At 45.1% G+C, this 16,648-nt stretch overlaps 1 protein-coding gene across 3 annotated transcripts in view; it reads left to right on the plus strand.

Annotated features, from left to right (window-relative positions):
• PRMT2 (protein arginine methyltransferase 2) overlaps window positions 1-5,346 on the plus strand; it is a 30,797-nt gene extending 25,451 nt beyond the window's left edge. For all 3 annotated transcript variants that reach the window (XM_006163139.3, XM_006163141.3, XM_006163140.3), the window contains exons 8-11: window positions 663-792; window positions 1,951-2,087; window positions 3,792-3,963; window positions 4,883-5,346. In XM_006163139.3, the coding sequence (XP_006163201.1) occupies window positions 663-792; window positions 1,951-2,087; window positions 3,792-3,963; window positions 4,883-4,915 (472 nt within the window). In that variant the 3' untranslated portion in view covers window positions 4,916-5,346. The remainder of the gene's footprint in view (window positions 1-662; window positions 793-1,950; window positions 2,088-3,791; window positions 3,964-4,882) is intronic.
• Window positions 5,347-16,648: the final 11,302 nt, after the last annotated feature.

A 16,648-nucleotide genomic window follows, 5' to 3' on the forward strand; every position in this document is an offset into this window, starting at 1 on the left:
AGCAGGAATAGCTTTTTTTAACTTTATGTATGTATGTAACCAACCAACCAGAGAGGGATAGAGTGAGAGAAATACCGAGAGAGAGAGAGAGAGAGAGAGAGAGAGAGAGAGAGAAAATGAGAAAATAAGCCACCAGGTCTGGGACTTGAACCATGGTCAGCAACGTCCAGCATCCTTAACCACTGCACCACCTGCCAGCCCCAGGAATAACTTTTTTCTGTTGTGTAATAGTAGATCCACAGAAGGTCTTTTAAAATAAACTAGATTCTAAAGCTAAAAATGTACTGTAGCCCCTGTGTTTCTTGGTTACATGGTGGATGTCAGTTTTCATGTGCTCAGGTCTTCAAGAATAAGACATAAAAAGGAAACGCCTCAGTCTTTCGCACCCTCGCGGGTTACTGTCCAGGTACAGGCTTAGGAAGGCCCTCGGATACCCATGTGGGCTCTGCCAGATAGGGGCTGGTTGTTTAGGAAGGGAGGGCCCAGGGTTGTTGGGGTGGAGCTCCCCAGCCCTTCCTTTCAGCAAATCAGGGAGGGTCACTGAGGGTGGTTTAGAACTCCCGTTAATGCAGAAGAGAAAAAGCATTTACTGTCGTCACACGTGTTTCAGAGCCTAAGGTGTTTGTGAGAACTTTGAACAATGATTTTGGCCCTTTCCCTAGATCTCTAGCAATTAAGGAGTTTTTTTCAAAGCCTAAGTATAACCACATATTGAAACCAGAAGACTGTCTCTCTGAACCATGCACAATATTACAGCTGGACATGAGGACTGTGCAAATCTCTGATCTTGAGGTAAGAAATATAGATTGTGTCCTTTCATTGAAAATTGGTGCTTATTAAAACCCAGAACTGGACTGGCATGTTACTTATCATCACTTCATGCTGTGTGTATTACTGTTTTATTATACAAATATGTGAATTTAATATAAACCTTTTGTTGGGGCCCGCAGATGTCATAGTGGCTGTGGTGCTGGACTCCACATGATTGACCATGGTTTGAGTCCCAGACCTGGCATCTTGCTTGCACACTTTCTCTCTCTCTCTCCAGTGAGCATGTGTGCCCTATAGCAAATCAAATAATAATAATAATAATAAACAATTATTTTAAAAAACCGTTCTGTTATTGATGTTTCCGAGTCTTTTATGTCCCATTCTGCTTATCTTCCATAGTTTTTGCATCTTTTTCTTATAGTCAGTTGTTAGCCTGTTTAGTTATTTTTGTATTTATGTTTAATATCTTCAGCATTTTGAAAATCAATTAAATTACTTTTCCCTTCATCATGTTTTTTTTTTTTTGAGATGTTTTTGCTATAGGATGCGTGTGCTCGCCAGAAAGACAAAGAGAGACAGAAAGTGAGAAATCACCCCTCAAGGGGGATGGCCACGCTGCAATCCCTTCCCCTCTACTCTTCTCTCGGGATCTTGGACATGCACGCACATGTGCTCAGCATGAGTTTAAGCCACTGAGTCCAAGACTCAAACCACGGTCGACTACGTGGGTGTCCAGTGACGTAACCATTACACCAACTGCTGGTCCCTCATCATGGTATTTTAATTAAAATTTTTTCAAGTGTTTGTAGGTACCATTGATGACAAAATTCTTAGTTCATTCCCCTAATTACTGAGTGTGGCCACATGGTGGCCCACATGTCCAGGGCAGCAATATATACTAGGCTGTGAGTGTGGGTGTTGGGGAGACTCCACCCACAGCATCCTTTGTATTTCATTTATAAAACAAACACAGACCCTGAACAGAAAGTACTACACAGAAATTCGGGGTCAGAAAACTAGGCAGAGGAAACACAATTGCTGAAATTTTTTCTGGTACATAGCAGAGTTGGTCACTTTCCCAGGGGGAGCTCTGGGGTCTTGTTGCAGGCGGGTGAACTCTCCTAACTCTCCTCTATCTCTTCTACCTCCTCCCACATACATGCTGCTGTGCTAAACCAGACCATGCGAGGCGACCTGTGCTTTGACATCCGGAAGGCGGGCACCTTGCATGGCTTCACTGCCTGGTTCAGTGTGCACTTCCAGAGCCTGGAGGATGGGCAGCCACCACAGGTGCTCAGCACTGGCCCCTTCCACCCGTGAGTGCACATGCCTGGTTGTGGGGACGTGGGGTGGGCTTGGGGAATGGAGTAGTTGCAGAGTTACCTGGTGGAATTGGCACAGGGTCACCCGGGCCTTTGTGTGTACAGGGCCTCCACTCTCACCCCACCCCCACCCAGCTCCCTGCAGGAGGCTCAGTGCAAAGCACAGATCAGGCCAGCGCTGTGTCCAAGCAGTTCTGTAGGCTGGTCCAATTGTGTGTATCCCCAGCGCAACCCTGACCTGCCCTCACTAAGCCCTTACCAGGTCAGAGTCAGGGTCAGGGTCTCTGCCCTTTCCAGGACCTGCTGCTGGTAACCGCCATGTAGTGGTCCCTGAGAACATCAGAACATCAGATTTGATGCTGTTGATTGTGACCTTGGGAGGGGGAGACGACACTGGTGGCAGAGATGTGATGTGGTGCTCTGGGTGGCCCTGAAGTGTCCATGAGGCAGAGCCAAGATGGGCTTCATGACCCTCAAGTTGTCTCAGGGCTGTGGTTGAAGGTCTGCTAGAGAACAGGAGAGGACAGGGATGCCTGGTGGCTGGAGGAGCCAGGTGCCACATGACTGACCAGGTTCAAGTCCCACCCCTGTGGCTTGAACAACATGCTGGGGCATATGCGTGCTCTAAATCCTGACAGGATGGGGACATGGAGAAGGGGTTAAAGAATGACCATGCTCCGCTGGGGGATGCTTTCTCTCTCTCTCTCTTTCTCTCTCTCTCTGGTGAACACACGTGTCCTCTTGCAAATTGAGAAAAGATAAATAAAGCTATGGTAAATTAAGAGAGAGAATAAGAGAGAGAGAGACAGAGAAAGAACGAGAACAGCCAGAGTGTAAGGTGGAGGGGAAAGGCTGGGCTAGGCATGGATGGTGATCGTGAGTATCCAAACCTAAAGAAAGTAGAGCCCAGGGACCAGCAGTTGGCATAATGGCTATGTCGTTGGAATCCCATGTAGTCGACCGCGATTTGAGTCCTGGATCCGGTGGCTTAAACTCATGCCGGGCGCGTGTGCATGCATGCCCAAGATTCTGAGAGGAGATTGGAGGAGAAGGGATTGCGACGTGGCCATCCCCCCTGGGGGGTGATTTCTTGTGTTCTCTCTCTCTGCCTCTCTCTATCTTTCTGGCAAGCACACGCGCCTTATAGCAAAAAGCCCCCCCCCCAAAAAAAAAGTGATAATTAGAAAAAAATAAAAGAAAGTAGAGCCCTTTCTTGGACAGTGAGTGTAGACCCTGAAGTTTTACTGTCCCCCAAATGTTAAGGCGACCTTGCTCACATTACATGTGTCTCTCACAGAAATGACTTTCAGCTCTGATTCTGTCAGCATCTTACACACCAATTGCAGTAACCAGACCCCGGCATCAGCTGCTCAGAGGAACATAGTGCCTGGGTGGGCACTGCTGTGCTGGAAGGGGCTGGGACTCAGGCACCATGCAGGGGCCCTGCATGCTCTGAGCACTCAGGACTAGCCTCACCTTCTCATGGACCTGAGCTGTCACTTGGCTCCAGAGTGCCTGTGTAGATCCGTTAGGTCCCAGGCTATGGATATGCTAACCTGGAAGGTCAAGCTCATGGGTGGGGTCCCAGGGAGCACTGGAGGCTGTCTGAGGGCATGGGCTACTTTCGGTGTGGTGGGTGTTGAGGCCAGTGCCCGGGCCACGCCAGGCTTCCAACTGCCATGCTTCCCTGTCTTGCAGAACTACCCACTGGAAGCAGACGTTGTTCATGATGGATGATCCAGTCCCTGTCCACACAGGAGATGTAGTCACGGGTTCAGTTGTGTTGCAAAGAAACCCAGTATGGAGAAGGCACATGTCGGTTTCTCTAAGCTGGGCCGTCACTTCCAGAGAAGATCCCTCATCTCAGAGAGTAAGACATCCAGTTGTGAATTCTGTCCCATGTGTGCAGGGCTTCAGGGATGCAATGCAATGGCAGAGGCTCAGGCTCTGCATCCATGCTCCTCTGCATCATTTTATTTAATCCTCCTACAGGAAGTAGATGCATTCCTTAGCTTTGTTCCTCATTTCACAGATGAGGAGATGGAGGGTTCAAGAAGATTGGTCACTTCCTCAGGTGACACAGCGAGTCACTAAGCAGGGACCAAGACTTCTGCAGCCACAGACCAAGACACCACATATCCCAGGGACCAGCGGGTGGCGTAATGGTTACATCACTCGGCTGCCAGACCTGGCGGCTTAAAACTCACACCGGGCATGTGTGCAGGAGTGCCCAAAATCCCAAGAGAATGGAGAAGTGATTGCAGCATGGCCATACCCCCCAGGGGGTGATTTCTCACATTCTGTCTCTTCTGCGAGCACATGCACCCTATAGCAGAAATCTTTTTAAAAAAGAAAGGAAAGGAAGAGAGAGAGAGAGAGAGAAACACAAACACACTGTGCATCCCTTATTGCAAGCCTCCTGGCTCTCTGGGTGTCTGAGACCAGATGCAGGTTCTGATCTTAGCACATGGAGAGCGCCCGGCTGGCTGCCCAGAAGGTCAGAGACTGGCTGGGACCCAGCCCTGCCACAGGCCTCATTCTCAGAGTCTCCTGAAAATGCAGTTCTAGTTTTTGAACCAAAGTTAATATGAAAGAGAAAAGAAAAAGAATCAAATGAATTTGCTTTATTTTTCAGTACTTGTTTTGTGCTTTGCTTTGTGGTTATGTTAAACGTTTAAATGTTTATATTAAAACTATGCATTTGAGTGCTATTCTTATTGGGAAATACTGCATCCAGTCAAACAGAAATAATTCATTATTTAGTTGATGTTTTCTGTTCTCTTTTCTAGGTTGGAGAAAAAGTCTTTCCCATTTGGAGATGACAGTCAGTATTCTGGTAGGAAGCAGTGTGAGTGTATTGAGGGATGAAAACAGTGAGTCAAGGCGCACCAGGCTGCTGACGCCACTCCAGGACAGTTCACGAACATTCACTCTGCTTTGGCCCCACCCTAGCCCAGCAGGTGATGTCTTTATCCCTCACAGAGCCCTGTTGCCACCCTCGTGCCCAGTGTCTGTCTACTAGAAGTAGCTTGTTTTCAGGTGTTTGCCCAGTGGTGCCTGCAGTGCCAGCTGTGAGTGGGTTATGGCTCAGTGTTCCCCAGCTAGGCCTAGTTCTAAACTCGTAAGACGCACACACATCAGCCTGTGTACCCTGTGACGGTGACTTCACGCATCATGTGTTAGTGGTGTCCTTTCTGTGTTGCCTCATCTGCTCGACCTGCGGGGTGCAGAATTGCACAGAGCTCTGCAGGTGGGGGAGCTCTGCGGGGTGGTGGTGGGAGGTATTGCCGAGCCACTGTGGTTCAGTGTCAGAGCTGAGGTGGTGATGCACACGGCGGGACTCTGCATGGGGTAGAGCAGGTGCGTAGACGTCTTCCGAGTACATTGTGTGTTGGCACATAGCATATACTCAATAAATATTTTTTAATGAATAAATATTGTGTAACCTATTTCTGTGCATAGACATTATTTTTTGGAAGTATGAGATCATACTATATGCATTGCCTCATAACCTTTTTTCAACATTATGAAGAAACTCCCATATCAGATACACATTTATAATTTCTATTTTTTTTGTATTGTTTTGAGTTTTTGGAAAATTGTACAGATGTGTAAACTGAAACCTGCCCTAGTTGTGAGTATACAGACAGAATTTCTACTAAATAGAAATACCTGTATCTCGCGCCCGGGCCAAGACGTGTCAACACACTAGAGGCCCCAATGCCTCTTCCAGTGCCCCCATCCAGGGTAGTGCCCTGACTTGTAGTGTGATGGGTTCCTTTTGCCTGGTTTTCAGCATTATATGTATAGGATCGTACACTGAGTATTCTTTTGTGTCTTCCCTTTTCAGTTCAATATTATGTGCCTGAGATTCATGTGTGAATTATGGGCAATAGTTAACTTTCTTCTTGTTGTGTAGTTTCTACCGTGTGAATTACTACAACTTACCTATCTTACCCCACTTTGGGTTAGTCTGTAGGTTTAGCAATCATGACCAGTGAGGATGTGAACATTTCTGTATATGTCCTTTGGTACACATACGTACACATTTCTCTTGGGTATACACTATACTAGATACTATCAGGTTATTAAAGTTAAGTAATTGTACACCCCTACCAGCTATGCATGAGTGTTATAGTGTTCCATGTCCTACTTAACACCCAGTATTGTTTTCCTTTTTCTTTTCTTTCTTTTTCTCTGGAGAGGTTTTTGCTATAGAGAGCGTGTGCTCGCCAGAAAGACAGAGACAGACAGAGAGAAAGAAAGTGAGAAATCACCCCCTGGGGGGATGGCCATGCCGCCATCCCTTTTCCTTCATGCTCCTCTTGGGATCTTGGGCACACACGCACATATGCCTGGCATGAGTTTAAGCCACCAGGTCTGGGACTCAAACCACAGTCGACTACATGGGAGTCTAGCGACATAGCCACTACACCAACTGCTGGTCCCTCTTTTTTTTTTTAAGAGAGTTTTTTTGCTATAGGGTGTGTGTACTTGCTGGAGAAACAGAGAGAGAGAGAGAAGAGAGACAGGAAGTGAGAAATCACCCCACGGGGGGATGGAACATTGCACTCTCTTCTCCTCCAGTCTCTTCTCAGGATTTTGGGCACATTGGCACACATGCCCAGCGTGAATTTCAAGCTGCTGGGTCTGGGACTCAAACCATGGTTGGCCTTGTGGCCAACCACTATGCTCTCTGCTGGTCTCAACATCCAGTATTGTTTTTTATTTGATGACCTGTTCTGGTGGATGTATGTGTTTCATGTGCATTTGTCTGATATCTAATGCAGTTTTGTATATTCACTGGACACTCATATATCCTATTTTTTGAAGTGCACGTTCAGATCTTTTGCCCATTTTACTGTTTTTATTTGTTTGTTTTGTTTGTTTGTTTTTAAGGTCTGAACCAACCTACTAGTGCAGAACTTAGAAACAAAGTGATTTTTTTTTTCATTTTTTTCCCATAAAACACCCCCAAGTGTCCAGGCAGTGGTGACCATTTTCAGCTTGATGTGGCAAGACCACAGTGACCTTGGTACAGCATAAATATGTGTGGCCCATATCCTGTCCAGTTCCTCATAGACCCAGCCTGGTTCTTCTCCAGTGTCTCCTCTTGGAGTTGTACCTGATTTTTTTTTTTTTTTTCAGTTTTCATTCTAATCACTGGGGAATAGGACGATTTTGCTTCTGTTTTTTGGCCAGAAACCGGCTGATTCTGAAAGTCTTGTGAGAATACATGGTGAAGAACCAAGTGGACCGCACATTCCACAGTGGCGGAGAAAGGAAGAGCCCCATTTTACTGTTAGGGTTGTCTATTTCCAATTGATTTTGTAGATGTTCTTGATATACTTTGGCTAGGAGTCTTTATCAGAAATATTTTTGTGACTGTCTCATTCTGCAGCTTGTTTTTCACTCTCTTAGTAAGAGTATTTTGATGAGTAGACGTTCTTAAATTTTATGTTTTTCAGCTTGATGTTGTATTTTCTTTTGTAGCTTATGTTTTTTGTTTGTTCATTGATTTTTTAGTTTTTTTCCATAGAGCATATGTGCTCACTGGAGACAGAAAAAATGAGAAATCACCCCCTACTGGGGGGTGACCACACCACAATTCCTTCTCCATTCTCCTCTCAGGATTTTAGGCATGCACACACATGCACCCAGCATGATTTTTAACCCTCCAGGTCCGGGACTCAAACCATGGTTGGCCATGTGGGAATCCAGTGCCTTAACTAGCATGCCACCTACTTGGCCCAATATAACAAGTTTTTTTATCTTTGTGTGTAGGACAGCACTCCACCCTTGTCATTGATGTGAGGAAGGGGTTAAGTCTTTTCCCCTATGAGGTAGAAACTTAAATTGTTGTTTTCAACCATTCTTACTTCTGATACATGCATTAAAAACTCCAAATTTCCTCTAAAATTGCTCAAGATGCAAAAATAGATTTTGATGTATTTTCAATATCGCATACTTTCAAATATAATTTTTGTTACATTTCTTCTGTTAAGCCATGGGTTATCTAGAAGTGACTCAATTTCACAAGGTGGGATTTTCTAGTTACCTTTTCTTATTGATCTCTAGGCAACTCCACTGTGGCCAGGAGACAAACTGTTAGGGCTTTCAGTCCTTCAAAACTTGTTCTTTGACTCCACACTCATGTCCATGTACTTGAAAAAAACTTTTATTCTTTTTCTGTCAAGTGCAGGACTTTTAATACGTGGTCTATACCAAATTTGTTAGTTGTGCTTTTCACATAGTTGGATCTTTACTGATATTTGTGTCTGCTTTTTCTTGTCAACTGCTGAGAGGGAGGGTTTCGAGTCCCTGTCTTAGGCTGCCGTAACTAAATATCATAGCCTGGCTTAAACTACAGGGACTTATTTCTCACAGTTCTGGAGACTGTTAAGACTAAGACCGAGGTGCTGGCCAACTCAGTTCCTGAATTGGAACTGGAGTAGAGTTTATCAGGCAGAAGAAAGAACCAGTGAATTTGAAGAGAGGACAATAGAAAAATTGAAAGTCTGAGACAAATCTGAAAAATATTGAAGAAAAACAAGAGCCCATGTGTGTGTGCGCCCAACAATCCCAAGAGAACGGAGGAGAAGGGAGTGTGGTGTGGTCATCCTCCAAAGGGGGTGATTTCTCACTTTCCCCTCATCTCTATGTCTCTGGGTGAGTGCATGCACCCCACGACAAACCTTCCCCCCAAATTAATCCCTATGGTAAGCACCTTGGTCTTAGTCTTAACAGTCTCCAGAACTGTGAGAAAAGAAAGAATATACACAAAAGAAAATGAGAAAGGAATTCAGATGTTTTACTACAAATATAAAAGAGCAGAGTAACTAAGGAAATGAATGATGATAATGCTATAATGCATATAAAAGAGCAAAATGATGAAAGTTGCACCTTGTAATTACTTTCAGTATAAATGAATTAAATTGAGTAAAAGATGGAGAGTGGCAGAACTGAAAAAATGTGACCCACCTAATTGTCCACAAAAGACTAATTTTTTTAAAGAATTATTTTATTGGGAACCAGCAGTTAGCGTAATGGCTATGTCGCTGGATTCCCACGTAGTCGACCGCGGTTCGTGTCCCGGACCTGGTGGCTTAAAACTCACGCCGGGCGTGTGTGCATGCGTGCCCAAGATCCCGAGAGGAGAATGGAGGAGAAGGGATTGCGGCGTGACCATCCCCCCTGGGGGGTGATTTCTCGCTTTCTGTCTCTATGTCTCTCTCTGTCTGGCGAGCGCACGCGCCCTACAGTGAAAATCTCTCCAAAAAAAAAAAAAAAGAATTATTTTATTTAACTTTATTTATTTATTTATTCATTCGTTCATTCCTTCATTTTAACTTGATCAGAGAGTGAGACAGAACGAAAGAACGAGAGTGTGAAAGAGAGGGAAAGTGAGAAAGCAAGCTGCCAGCTCTGGAGCCTGCACTGTGGTCGGCCATGTAGCAGTCCAGCACCCCTAACCACCATGCCACCTGCCAACCCCAAAAGACTCATTTTAGATCCATAAACACAAATGACTTAAAAGGGAGAGTCAAAAGAGTATGCAAAAAGAAATAATAAAAAGAGCAAGGATGGATATACTAACAGAACAAAAGTAGACTTTACATAAAAAGGATAAGAGACAAAGAACACTATAAATAGGTTTAATATAACAAAACAATATAAAAATTATAATCATTTATACACCTAATAACACACCTGGAAATAAATGAACAGAAATAGATGAAACTGGTAGGAGAAATAAGTAGTTCTACAGTGATAGTGGAAGACTTCAGTACCCACCTCTCCATAGTAGATAGAAGAACCAGACTGAAGATAAGTAAAGGAACAGAGGACTTGAATGACAAAACAAACCAAGTCGCTCTATCACATACACACGGAGCACTCTAGCCAACAACCAAAGAAGACACATTCTTCTCAAGTGCACTTGAGATTTTTTTCTAGGATAGGTTATATTAAGTCCACAAATTTAAACGCAATCAATTTAAGAGAGAAATATCTTACAAAGCATCTTCTTAAATTATAGACAGTAAAATTAGAGTGAGAATAAATCAATAACTGGGTCCAGCAGGTGGCATGGTGGTTAAAGTGCTGGACTCCCACATGGCTGACTGTACTTCAAGTCCCAGACCTGCGGCTTGGAAATCATGTGCATGAGTACCCAAAATCTTAGAAGGAGATTGGAGGAGAAGAGATTGCAGAGTGGCTATCCCTCCTGAAGGGGGATTTCTTACTTTCCCTCTCATTATCTCTCTCTCTCTGTCTCTAGCAAGCACACAGGTCCTATGGCAAAACCCTTAAAATCAATAACTAGAGGAAAACTGAAAAAAAATTGCAAATTTGTGGAAATTAACATTTTTTTAAGAGAGATTTTTGCTATAGGGCACGTGTGCTTGATGGAGAGACAGAGACAAAGAGACAGAAAGCAAGAAATCATCCCCCGGTGGGGAGGGGATGGCCATACCATAATCCCTTCTCCTCCATTCTCCAATAGGGATTTTGGGTATGCACACACATGTGCCTAGCCTGAGTTTCAAGCCTCAAGGTCTGGTACTCGAACCATGTTCAGCCATGTGGGAGTCCAGCAATGTAATCATTATGACATCTGCTGGTCCCAGTTAACACATTCTTAACCAACAGATCAAAAAAGAAAATACAAGTGGGACCAGCAGTAGGAGTAATGGCTATGTCACTGGACTCTCATGCAGTCGACTGCGGTTCGAGTCCTGGACCTGGTGACTTAAATTCATACCAGGCACATGTTCTTGTGTGCCCAAGATCCCAAGAGGAGAATGGAAGAGAAGGAATTGCAGTGTGGCCATCCCCCTTGGGGGGTGATTTCTCGTTTTCTGTCTCTCTGTCTTTCTGACGAGCACACATGCCCTATAGCAAAAACCTCTCAAAAAAAAAGTAAGTACAAGGAAAGTTAGAAAAAATACTTTGAGATGAACAAAAATTAAAACAGCCTATGAAAAACTGGGATTTGGGGCCGGCAGGTGGCGTGGTGGTTAAGAACGCTGGATACCCACGTGGCCGGCCATGGCTCGAGTCCCAGACCTGGAGGCTTGCTTTCTCGCTTTCCGTTTCTCTCTTTCTCTGTCTCTCCCTGGTCAAAATTTAAAAATGATAATAACAACAAATGGAAATAAATATTTTTAAAAAAAGAAAAACTATGGGATTCTAGACTTCCAGATGGCATGATGGTTATGTTGTAATGGGGGCGGGGTTTACTGGGAGAATCACCTCATCGACCTCATGCAGTTATGGCAACTATTGTCCTGCAACATCTGCACGCTGGAGATCCTGGGGTTCTGGTAACATGGTTCTAAGTCTCAAGGCTTCGGAGACAGGGAAGCCAATGATGTAAATAAATCATAGTACAAGGCTGAAACCCTGAGGGCCTGGGAAATCTAAACCAAAAAGCTTATTGGTGTTCACTCAAGAGACCGCCTTTTGTCGAGTTGGGTCGTTGCCGGTCCCATTGCTGGTGCCAAGACCTTCCCAGGCTCAAGGGTTAACTAAAACTTACATTAACCATATGTGTATGTTCTATCATTTTTTGAACTAAACGTATGTCTACTGAAAACAAGCATTTATAAATGACATCATTGTTCCAGACAGATTCTGAAAGAGAAATGTAAGTAGAGATGTTTACAGCAACAAAGGCCTTTGCAGCTCAATAGCATGAGATTGCTTTCTGTGGGTTCTGTATTGTGCATTGCCTTGAGCTGTGGGTTGCAACACAGGACCTCCGTGACACAGCCCCACCTGCTCACTAGGGACGCTGAATGGCGCCTGGGCCTCGGGGTCAGGTAAATCCCTGACTCAGGCAAGAGAAGGACCCAAGATCCTTGCCACTCCTGCCCAGGCTTATTTTCAGTATGGTAAAGTCTCACCCCCGGCCCTCAGTGGAATCGTTGGTTGGTTTTGGTTTGGTTTGGGTCCTCCTGGATTGATTTGAGAAGACACAGGCTCATCCAGATTTCTCCGCAAGTCTGACTGAGGCGTAGTGTCAGATGACGCAACTTCCAGTGTCCTCATGAAGTGATAACTGGGGAGAAACTACTTCCTTCAACTTTTTCTTCAAGTTTCCCTCATAAGAAAGGGAAATGTGGGGCTGGCTGTTGGCGTGATAGTTAAGGGCCCTGGATTCCCACATGGCTGACTGCGGCTCAAGTCCCAGACCTGCTGGCTGGCTTTCTCACTTTCTCTCTCACTCTGTCCTCTTTTTGGTCAGATTTAAAATTAAATAAATAAAGTTAAATAAAATAATTATTTAAAAGAAAAAATAAAAAAGAAAGAGAAGAGGATACAGAGAAAGAAATAGTGGAGACCCTGAAAGGGTCTCATCAGGCCAGGATCCCCCGAGCCTTTCAGCCAGCCACAACCATGGAAGCAATTTGCCCCTCAGTGCTGAGTGGAATCCCTGTTACCCCAGTTAGCCAACATTAGGGAATCTTAGACATTTTATTTTTAAGGACATAAACACCCCATTCAATAGTAATGTGTATTTCTATTCCATTATTAATATGGCTTGAAAAGCCCCACATATTCTCTTACTGGGAATCACAATGAATTTATTCAATCAAGGCTCTAAAATATCCCATGGTAAAATATTTTTCATCTTGTTTTGCTCAATTTCCCATACACAGGCCACTTACTATTTTCTAAAACATTTGTGTCATGTAAACACAGACACCAGTGTCCCTCCAACATGTTTCCAGAAGAGAACTGAGATTCCCATTGTGAGGTTCTCCTAGTGATGGGGACCCTTGCAGGACCACAGCCAGCGGAGGCATTGGGCCCAGCCCTCCCTGGCCTCCAGGCCGTTTTTCTACCCACTGGAGAGGATCTTGCAAACACTCATGGTTGTTATTTGTCATAACCAGGACCCAGAGGAACTGTGTCCAGGCTCAAGGGGCCCTTGGGGAGCTTCCTGACATCCTGATCTAGTCCCCACCACTAAGGGGGACTTGGGAACATTTTCTGGGCCCTTGATAACAGGTTACTATGATAGGACAGGGCACCATCCCCAGCTGTGGCTCCATAGCCAGGTACATACTCCATCTCTCTGGGAGTCTCACCAGCTCCTTGTAAGACACCCAAGCGAAGAAAGACCTCTCAGAACTTCGAATCTGCCCCAGCCAAGTGCAGCCTCCCAGATCTTCCTGACCACTGGATTCCATCCAGTGGCTCATTCAGATTTGTCTCAGACTTAAGGGAGGGCTACGAAATGTATTTGTAGGGCACTTCTCCTAGTTGATCCCACTCAATCCACCAGCCAGCAAGTATGCCCTCCCTGCTATCTACGGCCAGGAATGAGAGCCATTTTGGAGTCTAATTTGGCATGTACAGCGGAGCCTCGCAGAACCTGCAGCCAGGTCAGGACGCTCTGCCCAGCTTAGGCTGGTTCTTGGAGAGTGCCTCAGACATCCTGGATAGTCTGGCAAGTGCCCCCTCCAGTGGGGCTCAGGAAAAAGAGCAGGAGGCGTGGCCACTGCTGAGACTACGCAGGGGACCACTGCTCCCCCAGCATTCTAGCAGATGGGCTAGGGCCCTCCAGAGGAAAACCTGGGAACAGGCTCAGCTGGGGCTTCTGAGGCACCCTCTATACCAGCAGTTACACTTGCGGTCCTTGAAGTGTATCTCGAGATTCCCTTAGCAGTGCCCCCTCAAGAGGGGGATTTGGGCAGATCTGGGATGTGCAGCCAGTGACACAGCCCAACCGAGGACTGTGGGTTGCCGGAGTGGACCCTTTTCCCACCTCTATGTCCATCCCTCACTTAATGGAGATTTCTTTTATAGGAATGATTGAAAAAAAGATAATTTCACATCTAAGTAAGTATTTTGAATAAATAGATGTTACTGGGATAAAAGATGGCATGGATATGGGGACAAGCAACACCTGGGAATCAGGGAGAACTTCTCAGAGGAGGTGTTGTGTGTGCTGGTCCTGTGGAGAGGGCTTAGATAATGTAAAAAGGTCAGATTAATGCACTGCTTCCCAAGGTGTCCTAGACATGAGTAGACTTTAGTTTTATCCAGTTCTAGTAGGATATAAAACCCTCCTATTCAAGTCAACCTATAAATCAAACCAGCTTCCTGTTGTATCCTCTGGTTTTGGCTCCATCTTTTGCACAGAATTCAGTGTAGGTGGGGGTGGGAAATCTTAACTTGCATTTCTTACAAATTTTTCTTTCTGTGATTTCAATTATAGCCACAAGCTTTGTGTTATTTATTTTTTAAGAATTATTTTATTTTTGGGACCAGCAGTTGGTGTAATGGCTATGTCACTGACTCCCATGTAGTCGACCGTGGTTCGAGTCCCAGACCTGGTGCCTTAAACTCACACTGGGCGCGTGTGCATGCAGGCCCAAGATCCCAAGAGGATAATGGAGAAGAAGGGATTGCGGCATGGCCATCCCCCCCTGGGGGGTGATTTCTTGCTTTCTGTCTTTCTGTTTGTCTGTCTCTTTCTGGTGAGAGCACGTGCCCTATAGCTAAAGCCTCTCCAAAAAAACGAATGCTTAATATGCTCAATACGCACATTAATTCTCTTGGTGAGAATCTTGCCCATAACTTGTTTGTTTACAACAATGCCAACAGCATGCTGGGTAACATTGTAGACTGGTCCAATTAACATTTGGGGGGCATTCCTTTGTGAACAGTACCCATTCCCTTGATGTTTACAATGTCACCTTTCTTGTAGATTCGCATGTACAGTGCGAAAGGAACAACTCCATGTTTTCTAAAAGACCTAGAGAACATATATCGGGTGCCTCTCCTCTTTCCTTTTGCCCTTTGTGTTCGTCATTTTGGTGAATTACTGGAAGATGGTGGTTCCAGCCAAAAGGAGATACATATTTTTTGAACCAGACAAGTTAATTATAAGGCCTATGTAGAAAAATAAAACAGTAATTAAGTTTGTACAGTCCTGAATATAAAGCCAATGTGGCTTGGCAAGCCCTTACAGACAGTAGCAGAGTTAAACCCTCCATAGTTTAAAAACATTGTGGGGACCAGCAGATGGCGTAACGGTTATGTTGCTGGACTCCCACACAGTAGACCACAGTTCCAGTCTGGTACCCAGTAGGTTAAAACTCATGGCTGACTAGGGTTCGAGTCCTGGACCTGGTGGCTTAAACTCACAATGGGCACGTGCGTGCGTGCGTGCCCAGGATCCCGAGACAAGAATTGAGGGGAAGGGACCGCAGCATGGTCATCCCCCAGGGGGGTGATTTCTTGCTTTCTGTCTCTCTGGCAAGCACATGCGCCCTATAGCAAAAACCTCTCCAAAAACAAACAAACAAACAAAAACAAAAAACTCATGCTTGACACATGTGCGTGCCCAAAATCCTGAGAGGAGAATGGAGAAGGGATTGCAGCGTGGTCATCCTGATTTCTTGTTTTCTGTCCTTCTTGTCTCTCCAGCTAGTGCACACACCCTACAGCAAAAATCATAAAAATTAAAATATTCTGACACTGAAGTTTGATTAGACAGAAAAACTAATACAAAAGAAAAATATCTAGAAATTTGACCGAGTACAAATGTAAATGGAGTGTATTACACAGCTGACACCTTAAATCCATAGACAAAATACAATTTTTATAATAATTGGGGAAACTGATAGACATTTGGAAAAAATTAAAACTAGACCTGTACATGCTCTCTACAGATGGGCAAAATAAAACAATTGAGAGCCCTATTGTGAAAAATAAAACCACAAAATATCTAAAAAAAAAACACTGAGGAAAAATCTTCCCAATATGATTCAAATGCAGTTATTAAATTAGGGATACTTTAAGCTACATAAAAATAGTTTTGCATAGCAAAAATTCCTCCCTCCCCATTGGGGGACCAGAGGATGGTTATGTCCCTGGACACAGCTCAAGTCTCAGACCCAGCAGGTTGAAACTCACACCCGTCGCCTATGCATGCGTGCTTAAGATCCCAAGAGGTCAATGGAGAAGGAATTATCCCTGGCCATCCCCCCAGGGTGTGATTTCTCCCTTTCTCTCTGTCCTTTTGGCAAGCACATGCGCCCCATCGCAAAAATCTCTCTAGAGAAAAAAAAAAATACACTGGGAAATTATTTACACGTAGCACAGGAATAAGCAAATATTCCTGAAACAGATACACAATTTCGACAATGTAGTCTCAGAAAGGACCCTCAGCGGCCAAGAGACAGAGACAGACCTCTCCGGGAGGACTCCGGGTAGTGTAGTCTCCGGGCACGCAGAGGACTGGTAGCGTAGACCAGGGAGAGGAAACCGCCTGGAGGATTCTGGATATTGTAGTTCTGGGTCGCACAGATTCTGGGTAGCCGTGCCCTCTGGCTCCGGGTGCTGCGGGGACCTGCGTGGTAACCTCACGTGCCTTCTGTTCTGACCTCTCTCTTTGTTAAACAAGGCACCTACCGCCCATCTCTCCAGTGTGCTCTTCCTGCACGGTAAGAATAAGGCTGCGGTGCGTGGGAAAGGCGGCGGGAGGGAGCGGGCGAGTGGTAGGGAGCGGTTAGCTTGCCCGCGGTCCGGGAGCAGAG

This window comes from Tupaia chinensis, unplaced genomic scaffold (genome assembly GCF_000334495.1).
Source record: "Tupaia chinensis unplaced genomic scaffold, TupChi_1.0 Scaffold141399_1, whole genome shotgun sequence".
Classification (NCBI taxonomy): domain Eukaryota; kingdom Metazoa; phylum Chordata; class Mammalia; order Scandentia; family Tupaiidae; genus Tupaia; species Tupaia belangeri.